The following is an 11932-nucleotide window of genomic DNA, read 5'->3' on the forward strand; positions in this document are numbered from 1 at the left end:
TAAGATTAGCAAGCAATAGAGACAGTTCTTAACTAGTTCCTAGTTCTCTGTAGGTGCAGATCACTTCCGGGTCTAAACTTGGAAGAATCAGAAGTAGGGACTTTAAGAGATATCTGTACACCTACGTTCACAGCAGTGATATTCACAATAGCTAAAAGGCGGAAGCAACTTTGTCCATCAATGGATAAATGGATAGACAAAATAGGACCTATACATACAACAGGGCATCATTCAGCCTTAAAAAAGAGAATTCTGACACATGTAACATGGATGAGAATATTATGTTAAGGCCCTGGCCAGGTAGCTCAGCTGGTTAGAGCACCATCCCAATATGCCAAGGTTGTGGGTTTGATCCCAGGTCAGGGCACATATAAGTATCAACCAAAAAATGCATAAATAAGTGAACAACGAATTGATGTTTCTCTTTCTTCCCATCCCCTCCACCAAAACCAATAAATAAAAAATTTTAAAGATACTTAAAAAAAAAAAAGAAGAATGTCATGTTAAATAAACCAATCACAAAAGGACAAATACCCAATGATTCCACTTGTATGAGGTAGTAGTCAAATTCAGACAGGAGGATGGTGGCTGCCAGCGCTGGAGGGAGAGGAATGGGGAGCTATCATTGAATGGGTAGTTTCGATTTTGCGTGGATGGATGGCGGTGATGGTTACAGGACAATATAACTACTTAATGCCACTGAACTGCACTTAAAAATGATTAAGATGGTAAATTTTGTTATTTAACGAAGATTTAAAAAAACAAAACAAAGAACCCCCTGTGACAGGCACACATGCAGGAGCAGTGTGTGCCCGAAAGGACCAGTGAGGCCCGGGAGGAGCCTACATATATGTGCTCTGCATATACTGGGGGGCTGGGAGACAGCAGAAAGAAAGGAGAGTTCAAGTTCCAGATTGGGAATGGGACAAGGAGCTTCAGACATTCCTATTTTCCTTGTGACTCAGACAGAAAATGTCTCAGACTCACAGGTGTACTTGTAGTAACGCCAGTAATGTTTCTGATGAGAACCCACAAAGGAGAGACTAAAAGAAGTTAACTGTTACAAGGAAGCAAGTAGGTAGGATGTTGACATGAAGGGGTGGGGCGGGGAGCACATCCAGGAACAGTGGCTGCGGCTGCAGCACCTCAGGCTTCCTAAAGAACTCACAGCTTCAGGGAAGTCTGTGCACCCCTGCAAACAATCCCTCTTCAGTTCACTGGGATTAGAAAATAATCATGCAGCTTCATCCACCCTCTTCATGTGTTTTGGCTTGGACCTACTTGTCTCTCAAAAATTCAGATGTGCACTCAGAGAAGAAGCATTTACAACACTGAGAATATTCCAAAGAAGATGCCACCTTAAATAGCAAGGGAGGCCACCTGCAGAGCCTTCTGAACTGAAGAGAGTGTCATCCCTTAGGGGAGTGAGGTGAGATTCACGGCTCACCGAGTAAAAGTTCTGGAATGTCTGCTTACAAACTGGGAATAAGGTGTATTCTGGAGAGAAGCTCACATAAACAGAAAATACATGGATGGATTGGGCAGGAAGGACAGTGGCTATCACCTCACTCTAGACACAGGCCTGGGACCTGGCCTCAGTGTACAGGAAGGCCTGTCTGTATTCAGGGCTTGCTCCTTCACTTTTGCGCCCTCAGCACTAGGTAAGGCTGACCAACTGTTGTGCTTATGCCCAGCCTCAGGGCCACGCAACCATGTACATTTGTGCACCAAGTGACGTCCGAGGACTGGCTCCCACAATTCTGGTATGAGTACTAATCCAGTAGTGCAGTGGCCCCTTAGCACCAAGATGCACAGCTTAACCTGTGGTGCAGGGTCCATAGGGACTCTTTCTGTGCCCTTGGAAGCTGTTTGTATTCCTCTGCACCCCAGCCCTGGTGAGCTGTTTCTGCCGGGTTTTCCCCAGTGTGGACGCAGGAGGCCCAGGCTGGGTTGTCGTGTGTCTATGACAGCAGTGATTTTCAGCCTTTTTCATCCCATGACACACATAAACTAATTACTAAAATTCTGTGGCACACCAAAAAACATTTTTTTGCTGATCTGACAAAAAAAAAAAAAAAAAAAAAAAGTATAATTTTGATTCGTTGACACCAGACAGGATTGTGTTGGCTTTGGTCATTTTTTAACTTATCAAGTTAAGGGAAAAGCGGTCAGTCCCCGTGACTAAATAGTCAAGTATCGCATGTTTTAAAAATACTTGCAGCACATCCGTTCTGGTTGAAAATCACTGGTCTAGAGGAAGCAGTCTGGTCACTCTCCCCAATCAAGGCCTTCCTTCCCACCCTACACACACACAGCTCCTTCCCGCTGGCTTCCGCTCTCCTGGCCTAAGGGCCAGAAGCTGGCTCTGGATGGCGGATGCTGCAGGGGCAGGCTGGGGTCAAAGGGGAAGGCTGCCAGGGCTGAGCTCTCCCCCCAGATCCTCTGCCAAGAACAGGAAGCGGACCCAAGATGTGGCTGTGCTGAGAAATCCAGTCCTGAGCTCTCAAAGCACAAATGCAGAAACCACAAACAAGGAAAGAATAAAAAACCCCAAGCTTTAAATTTCTTTTTCCTCCCAACAGCTAGTTCCAGTTATGTTTATTACTCAGCCTGAGCTGGAATAACATTAGACAAAAATAGACACAGCCTCTGGTTTTATAAAGCCTTTGTAGAAGTCCTCTGACTTTTCAGTTCAGGCCATGGCCCCCTGCTCTGGTTCCAGAGATCAAGGGAGCCAGACGAAGCAGGGTCTGCACACAGGGCCATGGGCCTCAACGCTGGACTCGGCAGAGCCAGAGAGAGTCAAGCATTTCATCCAAACAGCGCAGCCTGGATGGTGACCGCAGTTTTATGTGTGGGGGTGAGCAGCTGGGGCCCTGGCGAGCCCAACCTCAGGCTCAGGGCTAATCTGGTCTGGAAGGACATGTGGCCATCAAGTCAGCAGGGCCAGGGCACAGAAGCTGGGTGGGCAGAGGGCTGTGTCACACCGTGGTTGGCCCAGGGAAAAAAGCCTCGGCTGGAGAGTTTTTGGGAACTCTGTCCCTTGGAGCTGTTGCAGCCAGGAGGAGCAGGCTTCGGGCTCCTTGTTCTTGCTTGAGAGTCTCTGGCTCTCCTTCTACCCTTGAAGGGCCAGGGATTTCACCTCTGAAGTCTCCTGCAGCACAAGGCAAGGCCCTGCCACCTCTGAGGAACTTGGGGGACTTGGTGAATCTTGTTTATATCCTGAGATGAGGAGGAGCAAGGATGATCAACCACTTTCCTGGGGAAGCTGGTCCAGCCCAAAGGACACCTGCTTTTTGCAACCCCAACATCACTGCTGTGCCCCGCGTCGTCGCTTTGAAGCATTGGGATTCCGGTCTCCTGGTCCTCTCATGTGAAGGGCGGGCCAGGGCAGGCCAGGCAGACGGTGGCTGTTATCTCAGGGGCTGCTTGAGCTCAAACAGGCCTGTCCCGCCCCTGACAACCTTCCCAACCACGAGGCAGGCTGAAGGGGACCTCAGCTCGTCGTGGGATCCTGTGAGAGACACAGAGCACTTGTCAGGTGGTTGAGGGAGAAGTTGTGGGTGCTCTGAGGGGGTGGGGCGGGGTGGATAGGGCACCATGGAGGCCACACAGAGCAGCCCAGTCTCCGGGGCTTTGGCATACATGAGGCAGCATTGCTCCTGTGTTTGAGAGGGGAAGGCCCCCTTCCCTTTCCTTCAAAACACAGAGGCTTTCCTGTCTGCTGCCCACCCATGCCCCGCTGTCTTCTCGAGCGAGACCTCATGCGCATGGAAGGCGTGTGGGAAGGTGCCCAAGGAACAAGGCCCAGAGCAGGTTCAGGAGGTGCCAAGGACACCTGCCCATGCACTGACCCATCACGGTGGCCTGCTTCAGGAACTGGAAGCTGGTTTCAAATGTCATCTGCTGCAGAGGGGATGAGTTTGACTGGATCCCAAAGCGGTTCAGTGGCTTGTAAACACCCTCAAAGCACATATAGTCGGCGACCAGGGAGAGATGGCGAGGATCAACTGTAATGCCTGTCACATGAGCATCAACATCAGGAAGGAGTAAGCAGTGACAAGGGGACCTTGGGGCAGAGCCAACTGACATAATTCAGCACACAGGCTCACGTGTCAGGCCCCAGGGCCCTGCTCCAGCTCCATCACCTGGTCCCTGCCTAACCTCGGCCCTGGTCATCCCCCTATCCCTGGTCACTAAACTATCTTCTGTGCTCCCCGCCACCCAGCAGCCCACGAAACATTCACAAGGTGGGGGAGCATGAAAACCTAATGGCATGTTTGCACTTCAGGACCTGAAACTCTGAGGGCTGGATGGGCCAAGCTATCAGACAGGAGCTTCCTCAGAGGATGGCGGATGAGAGACAAGTGGTGGCTCTCAGTGATGGGACTCATCACATGAGACAGAAGCACAAGTCACTCCTTCCCCATGGTTATTCTCAGGGTCTCCTACAGACTATGTGCTCACTGCACCCCGATTTCAGTTCCCTGACGTCGCTGGACGACACCCAGGAGCCTCCCGAAGGCTGTCCGCAGCATCTCCTACCATACATGGCAAACACGTCCTTGATCTCCTTCTCGATCACCCGCAGCGCGGCCTCAATGCCGTACGTGCTGGCCATGGCGTGGATGTCGTTGGAATAGAGGCGGTGCAAATCCAGGACCTGGGGGAGGAAGGAGGGACTGATTTGCAGGGCCTGGCCTTCTGCTTCCCCCACAGGCATGCCCCCCTAAGCTGCGCTGTCTCTTTGTCTGGCACACTGAGGACAAAGTGGTGGCAACATGGCCCAGAGCTGCTGACAGGACGCTGGCCAGGCCCCAAGGTCTGTCTCCTCATTACCAGAGCTGAGCGATGACTTGGTACCTCCTTTAGAGTCAAAGGTATTTTTGTTTTGTTTATTTAACAGAAATACCTGTTTCCTACGATCAAGGCATCCCCTGAAAGGTAAGGGAAGTTCCCAGCAGAGATACAAACACCTGTCCAGGGCATGTGGAGCAGGGACAGGTCAGCTCCACGGGTGTGATCTGGGCTCCATTAGGGTCCAGTTCAGCCATCCTGGGGGCCCCAAGGTGACTCTGTGTGCTGGCAGGTATGTCCCCCACCGCCAAAGGCCTCAGAGACCCTGGGGGCTTGTCTGGCCTTGTTTAAACAAACTCCACGAGGAGGACCTGGAGCTTGCCCTGCCAGTGGCTGCCTCTCAGAAGCTGCAGGCTTCTCGCTCTGTCCTCTGGGGAAGAGTTTGGTGAAAGGCTCTGTGGCAGAAGGGGCCTTCGTAGGCAGCGGTTGTCGGGGAGAAGTGTGCGAGGTGGGAGAGCTTTGTGGCCTGGTGCGGACCAGAGGACAGTGGGTTAGAGGGGTCCCAGCTCCTCGGTATTCTCTGGAAACAGAGAATCTCTGAAGACTGTGGGGGACTCTGGGAAGTGGCAGGAGCCAGGAGAGAGCACAGATGGAAGGGCAGGAGCGTGCGGGCCGCTGCTAGTGCCAGGTATGGGGGCTGGGCCTGGGCCACCTCTGTGCCAAGGGCCTCCTTTCCCAGATAAAGTGAGCAGCTCCCAGGCCAGCAACTTAGCAAACTACAACTACTTCTTACAACTCTACTTCGGGAAGGTTTCAATGTCAAGGAAAAGCATTTGTACTCGACTTAGTTTGGGAAACTCAGGGTTCAAGTTAAGCAGGTTTCTGTACTGCAAGCCTTCACTAGGCTCCCGTGTAACACACACCCCAACAGGTGGGCCACGTCATGCAAACTCGGTTTGGAGACACTGGGCTAGAGCACCCGTGGCTCAGAAGGGGCCAGGGTGAAGCAGCTGGAGCCCCGCCTCCCAGTGGCCTGGGGCTGAGAGGGCAGGAGGGCCTGTCCGGGACCAGCAGACAGCCAGGACAGGAAGCGCACCTCAGCGTACTTGAACAGCTCTGGAAGGTTGATTCCTTCTGTGTTTAAGATGAGCTCCTTCTCGTTCTTGTTGTTGGTGGTTTCATTCAGGAGGCACCTCGTGATGCCCTTGGTCGAATAGATGACAGCACTGTGGGCCAAGGACATTACCAGGGAGCTCATGTCGAAGTTAATCTTCATTAGCGGGAGTTTCACTGTCACCTGCAAGAGAAAGAGCTGAGCCGAGAAAGATGGCCCCCCCAAGCCCCACAAAGGGGGCAGAGGCCACACCAACTGGGTTCCTCGGGGCACTCACTCCTCCAAAGCTCTTTTAGGGGACAGGTGGCCCTGCACCCATGCACCCTGGGTGGCTTAACCAACTACACACAGCAGCCATCTTCAGTCACCCAGACGGGTGAAAACGCCACAGCAATATCTTCACAGGTGTCAGTGAGAACAGTGAAAATCACGTCACTCAACATCGCCGCTGATATCCTTTCAATTAGCACCAAGCATGATACACATGGTTTTGTCTGTAATCCTGGTCAATGATTCTTATCTACACTGCTTTGGGAACCACTGAGCTGGATCAGAGCACAAAAGAGCCCCTCTGTGTAGATGTCTAGGTACTTAAATCACCAGAGTGTGAGAGAACGATGCTGTGCCCAAGCGGAGAGCAGCGTCTACAGGTGTAAGAAATGAAGTACTCCTGCTGGCCTCTGCAACAGCTTCATAGATGCTAACACTTTGTTGTGCTGAGGACTGACTGAGGCGACATGTTTGAAAGTACCTATAGGGGCTGGCAGATCAGACCCCACACACACTCTTCTTGAAAAATCAGAGAAGAGAAAGTTACATCTGTGAGGCCATGATTTGGGTCAGAGGGTCCGCTGCTGCCACCATGTTCTGAATTTAATGAATCTGGGATTAAAGAGAGCACCCAACTCTCCTCGCTGCCCCACCCACCCCACCGCCAGCCGTGGCCCTGACCCCACTGACCTGGCACCACAGGCTCTCCTGGGTGTCATACTGGTAGTCCTCTATGAACGGGTGGGATTCGCGGACAGCCTGCGCCCGGCGCTCCATGACCTCGGCTTCCTCGGGCTCCTGGCTACAGGCGGGCTTCCAGGACTCTCTCGAAGGTGGAGCAGGGGCCGAGTTTTCCTCAGGACCTGAGCTCATCTCTTCTTCATCCTGTTCCTGGGCCCTGTGAGCGCCTTCCCCATGAACATTCCCCTCCTCTGGCACATCTTCATCGTCGTTCTCCTCCCTCTCCTTCTCCTCCTCTTCCTCGCTATCATAGTCGACCTGGAAGGGGGTGGTAGAGCACAGGCTGTGTCACTGGGGCCCCACCATCTATCTGGACTGGGCTTGCCAAGGCCTTATCTGCCTGGCCCTTCTGTGCCCCACCTGCTCCATGTGGCCTGGGCCACCTTCCTCCTTCCCATGTTGACCCTCCCCTTGGAAATGCCAGCCCCCCCAATCCCCATGTCCCCTCCTCACCCTCACCTCAAGCTCTCTTTCCTGTGAATTCCCTCAGGCCCTCTAACCTGCCCTTTGTCCTTGCAGCCATCATGACAGTAGAGGACTCATGTGGATGAGGGGAGGGAGGTATATTTTCACTGTAAAAAGACTTCGTCTCCTGGGTCTTTGAAATTGGTTCAAATCCAAGAACAGCCAGACCCAAAGGACGGCCCAGAGATGGCACCCTGCCCGATGCCAACCCCAGAACAGCATCTCAGCTGAGAGGTGTGCTGGGCAGGATGGTTTTGCTTCAAGGTCCTGATGGGTTCCAGCAGATACAAAGGAGTAGCCTTATGTGTCGGGATGATCCCTCGGGTATGATGGAGAAGAGGGAAGATGAGCACAGCCCCTACACCCTGGTCAGAGTCCCCTCACCTCCTCCTCTTGCTTCTCCTTGCGTTTGACATCAGAGGCATCAGCATCTCCCTCCTCAGCTTCAGCGTCTACAATGTGCTCCTCCTCTTCCTCATCACCTTCCTGTTCTCCCTGTGTGAGGACAAGGATGAAAAAGATCAGCACTAATAACTAATGCCTGCCGAATCCAGCCAGCCAGCCACCAACCCATCCACCTACTCTTCTATCCACTCACCCATCCAGACTCGAACCCTTCCTTCCACCGACCCACCCTTTACCCACCCACCCAACCCAAAGTGACCATTCAGTATCTACTTTGGGTTAGCCCTGATTCCATGCCTCCTCTTCAGGCTTCATCTTTGTATGTACCAACTGCAAAATCTTGCAATTAAAAAACATTTTTTTAAATGCCAAGACTTTCCAAGTCATTGAAAGAAGATAGTGCAGAATATTGTTCTAAATATTTTTGTTGTAGGTGGAGACAAAGACAGTCTTTGTGGAATACTGAGTATTTTAATAATCAAATATTTATACCTTTCTCTTTCTGACCTTGGCTCTTAAGTTTCTTAGTCTCCTTCTGAGTGACTTAATAATAAGGACTGAGCAGCCTTTCAGATAGTCCATGCCCATTTGTGCTTGAGTTAGCCAACTGGTACTTGTCCAAGGCAGGAGACCCAGAATTCTCTGTGGTCTAGGCCAGTCCCTCATTTTAGGGATGAGGAGGTGACACAGCTGAGATCACAGAGCAGGCAGGGACAGTGCCTGTCTTCGATGCTACCTCCCACTAAGGCCAGCTCACCATATCAGCACAGCATACTGCTGCACAGCTTCACAAACCACCAGCTCAGATGACATGTAAGGCCCTGTCCCCACATTGCTGCAGGTCCCCTGGCAGATGAAGTATTATCATTCTTGGACTATTATGCCTCCAATGGCTTTTGCCATTTTTGTCACCAAAGTCCAACTTCCCTGCTTCAAAATGCCTCTCTGGTCCCTGCCAGAACCCCATGGGCCTGAGTTCATTGGGCCTAGCTAAGCCAAAGGCAGGGAAAAATGAAACAGAAAAGAACTTCCAAAAGCTCAGCAGGTGCCATTACTTTGTGTCTATCCTCAGTATAAAAAAGTCACTTAAGGGGGAGTCCTCAAGAGCAGACAGAAAAACAACCTGGGGCCCTGCCCAGGGCCAACCAAACCATGCTGCCTCCCCTGCATTGCCCACCACACCTGAGAAGTTGTTGCTGCTTTTCAGCTCTCAGAACAGCAGATAAATGCTAAGGTCCGTGGAGAGATGGGTCAACACCAGTAAGGGGACGAGGAGCGCGGAGAACAGCCATCGACCCGCCCAGAAGGGAAGACTAAGTGAGCTGCCACCCCACATACTTTCAGCCCTAGGACCCTCCCTGTGCCTGTCCCCAAAGGCCCCTGGGGGATTCACTCACCCGATTCTTCCCCGACTCCCCAGTGCTGTCTAAATCCCGCTGGGTAGCTCTTCGAGTGTTCACACTTCTGAAAGTGGATGCTTTGTTATTCTTCCTCCTGATGGATTCCATCAGAATTTTAAAGAATCTAAAGCAAGCAGAAAGCCATACAGGTCCATTCAGTAATAGCATCTTCACTCTCCCTTGCTGCAGGGGTCAGATGTTCTGCCTAAGGATCTCACACCCACATAGGCTGACACTGGGGATTTACGTTATACAAGAGACCCGGCCTCTTCTACCAGCTCGTTTTCCCCCTCTTGCTGTTTCCCGCTGGTATCCAGCACATCAGAGAGAACACCGCTCCCCAGCCTGACAGGCCCGGCCTGGACAGGGCCCTGCCACTCGTAGGGGAGTGTGGCTTTGCGCAGGACAGTCTCCTGGGCTTTAACTCCCTCGTCTGTAAAATGTGTGCATTACTATGTTTTATGCAATTTTATTTTAAGGATCAGGAAATTACACTATGTTCTATACCTGTCACCAGGCCTGGCAGAATGGCTGCTCAGTAAACGACAGTGGCTGTGGTGGCTGGCGCTGTCGTTTAGCGAACAGCAGAATCTACAGTAGGAGAGCGGAGTCCAGCCAGCATGAGGACCTTCCGCATGCCCACCCGCCCGTGCAGTTCTGGGAAGTGGCAGTGCTCGGGCCTGACAGCTCCTGTCTCCTGGGTAGAAGTGTTAAGAACTAAGATGTGGAAAAGCTCATCAGAATTTCAAAGGCGGTGATAGCTTACTTTGTGGCAATAAATCTTGTCATCAGGTTAGAACCAAACCAATTTAAAAGAACCAATTCAAGCACAGCCTAGGGGGCCATTCCTGACCGGCCCTTACTCCTGAGATAGGCTTTTATGCTCCCTTAGGGCTTCATCCCACCCCTCGCCCCGCTGCTTCTTCGGTTATATAGTCTCTTGCCAGTCTACCTCATCAGCCTAGGACAGCATACTGAAACGGACTGCTTTTAATTATGGGAAACATCCGGTGCCTCCAGAATCCCGGCAGCCATCCTGTATTCTCTGAGTCTCTAATGTGCCTATCATGTGCCCTGGGGCAAAGCAAGGATGAAAGACAGGAGCTTGGAGTCTTAATTTGATCAACAGGCAGGTCAAATGTTTACTATTTTGCTCATTATAAACAAAAAACTGCTAATTTCCCTCCTCATTATTTTAAAAAATGTTTAAACATTTACATGGTTTTGTTGGGTTTTCTGCCCTTGGCAGAAAAAAGGCTCTTTACCCACCACTCTGGGGTAGAGCTTGGTCACAAGGCACTGGGAACAGAGAGGAGAGGGTCAGATTCGGGGGTGGGCAAGCTTGGCTTTAGCAAGACACAATCCAACTGGCAGGTGGGGACGGAAGAGATGTTTCTGAATGGACAGGCTCTGATTCAAGATCCTGTTTCATCGGAGACTAGAGAGGAGGGCTTTGGTTGCATCAGCACAGCGAGACCCAGTCACTGCGCAGAGTGGAGGAGGTGAAAAGGGGCAACGGGGAGTGGAAGCACTAGGCCTGCACACAGGGGCTGCCCTGTTTCCTCCCTCTGCTGGGAGTCTGCTGCTCTGACTCAGCAGGTGGTGACTTGGTGGCACTGTCGTTCATCTGAGGCTCTTCCCCTGGCAGTTCAAGCCCAGACAACTGTCCTCAACCCCCATTACACATCTGCTCGCACACACCTCTGTGCGTGCTCTGGGCACATGCTCAAGCCATTTGCTCTGCCAGTAATTTTCCCACCCCTTAACTAACACTGGAGCTGCATTCCCTTCACTCCCACCCCACCCCACTGAAAGGCTGGGTCTAAGTGCAGATGTAATTCTCCCAAGATACCTTCCCTAATCTCCCCAGCTGGGAATCCTTCCTACCTTACCTGCCTCCCTTTTGGTAAACAGGACAGATGCAGAACACAAGAGAAGGTGAAAAAGAAGACTAAATACCTGACCAGTAAGTGGCAGACATATTACCAGTGTGTTCAAGTTCTCCTGGAGGTGCAGTTTGCCTTTATGTGATTTGGCCAAGAGCAAGGGAACTGAAGGCCCACAGTGACTGCTCTGGGAAGGTTTAGCTATTGTCAGAATGTGGCAACTGAAAGGGAACAGGAAGGGTAGGCTGCAGAGAAAGCGCCCATTCCACATGAATAATTATAAACAGAGAACATGACCTTTGGCTGTTTCCGAAAGTGCCTGGCTATAGCTCCACCACCTGCTGTTTTCAAAGTCAGACTCAGAGAAGTGGTAACTACAGACAGCCAACTTGGTCATTTCATGGCTGGGGACCAGAGGCCCAGGACTCTTTCCACTTCACCCCATCCAGACCATCTTCCAGATAACCTACACAAGCATTCAAAGTGACAGGAGACAGTACAAATATTTAGGGGGCCTTAAATGCTTACACGTCTCCCTCTGGGAAAGTGTCACTGAATTTTTTGTTTTGTTTTGGTTTCCTAACTGTATCAACAGTCTCATGAGCCCTCGTGCACACATGGGAATGTAAGTTGGTGCAGCCACTGTGGAAGACAGTATGGAAGTTCCTCAAAAATTAGAAAATGGATCTGCCTTATGATGCAAAGATTCCACTACTGGGTACCTTATCTGAAATATCCAAAACACTAATCCAAAAAGACAGATAAAAAAGAAGGAAATCTTGCCATCTGTGATAACGTGCATGGTCCTAGAGGGTATCGTGCTAAGTGAAATAAAACAGAAAGACAAATACTGT

The 11932-nt window shown here is 51.2% G+C and overlaps 1 protein-coding gene across 1 annotated transcript in view; it reads right to left on the reverse strand.

Moving 5' to 3' along the window:
- Positions 1–2536: 2536 nt before the first annotated feature.
- POLR1A (RNA polymerase I subunit A) overlaps positions 2537–11932 on the reverse strand; it is a 77473-nt gene continuing 68077 nt past the window's right edge. Inside the window, exons 28-34 of the mRNA XM_090281659.1 lie at positions 9190–9316; positions 7772–7882; positions 6872–7180; positions 5894–6094; positions 4546–4663; positions 3855–4019; positions 2537–3514 (exon numbers count right to left, since the gene is read on the reverse strand). Of these exons, the coding sequence (XP_090137785.1) occupies positions 3414–3514; positions 3855–4019; positions 4546–4663; positions 5894–6094; positions 6872–7180; positions 7772–7882; positions 9190–9316 (1132 nt within the window). The 3' untranslated portion in view covers positions 2537–3413. The remainder of the gene's footprint in view (positions 3515–3854; positions 4020–4545; positions 4664–5893; positions 6095–6871; positions 7181–7771; positions 7883–9189; positions 9317–11932) is intronic.

This window comes from Furipterus horrens, unplaced genomic scaffold (assembly GCF_987537825.1).
Source record: "Furipterus horrens unplaced genomic scaffold, mFurHor1.1.pri manual_scaffold_6, whole genome shotgun sequence".
Taxonomy (NCBI): domain Eukaryota; kingdom Metazoa; phylum Chordata; class Mammalia; order Chiroptera; family Furipteridae; genus Furipterus; species Furipterus horrens.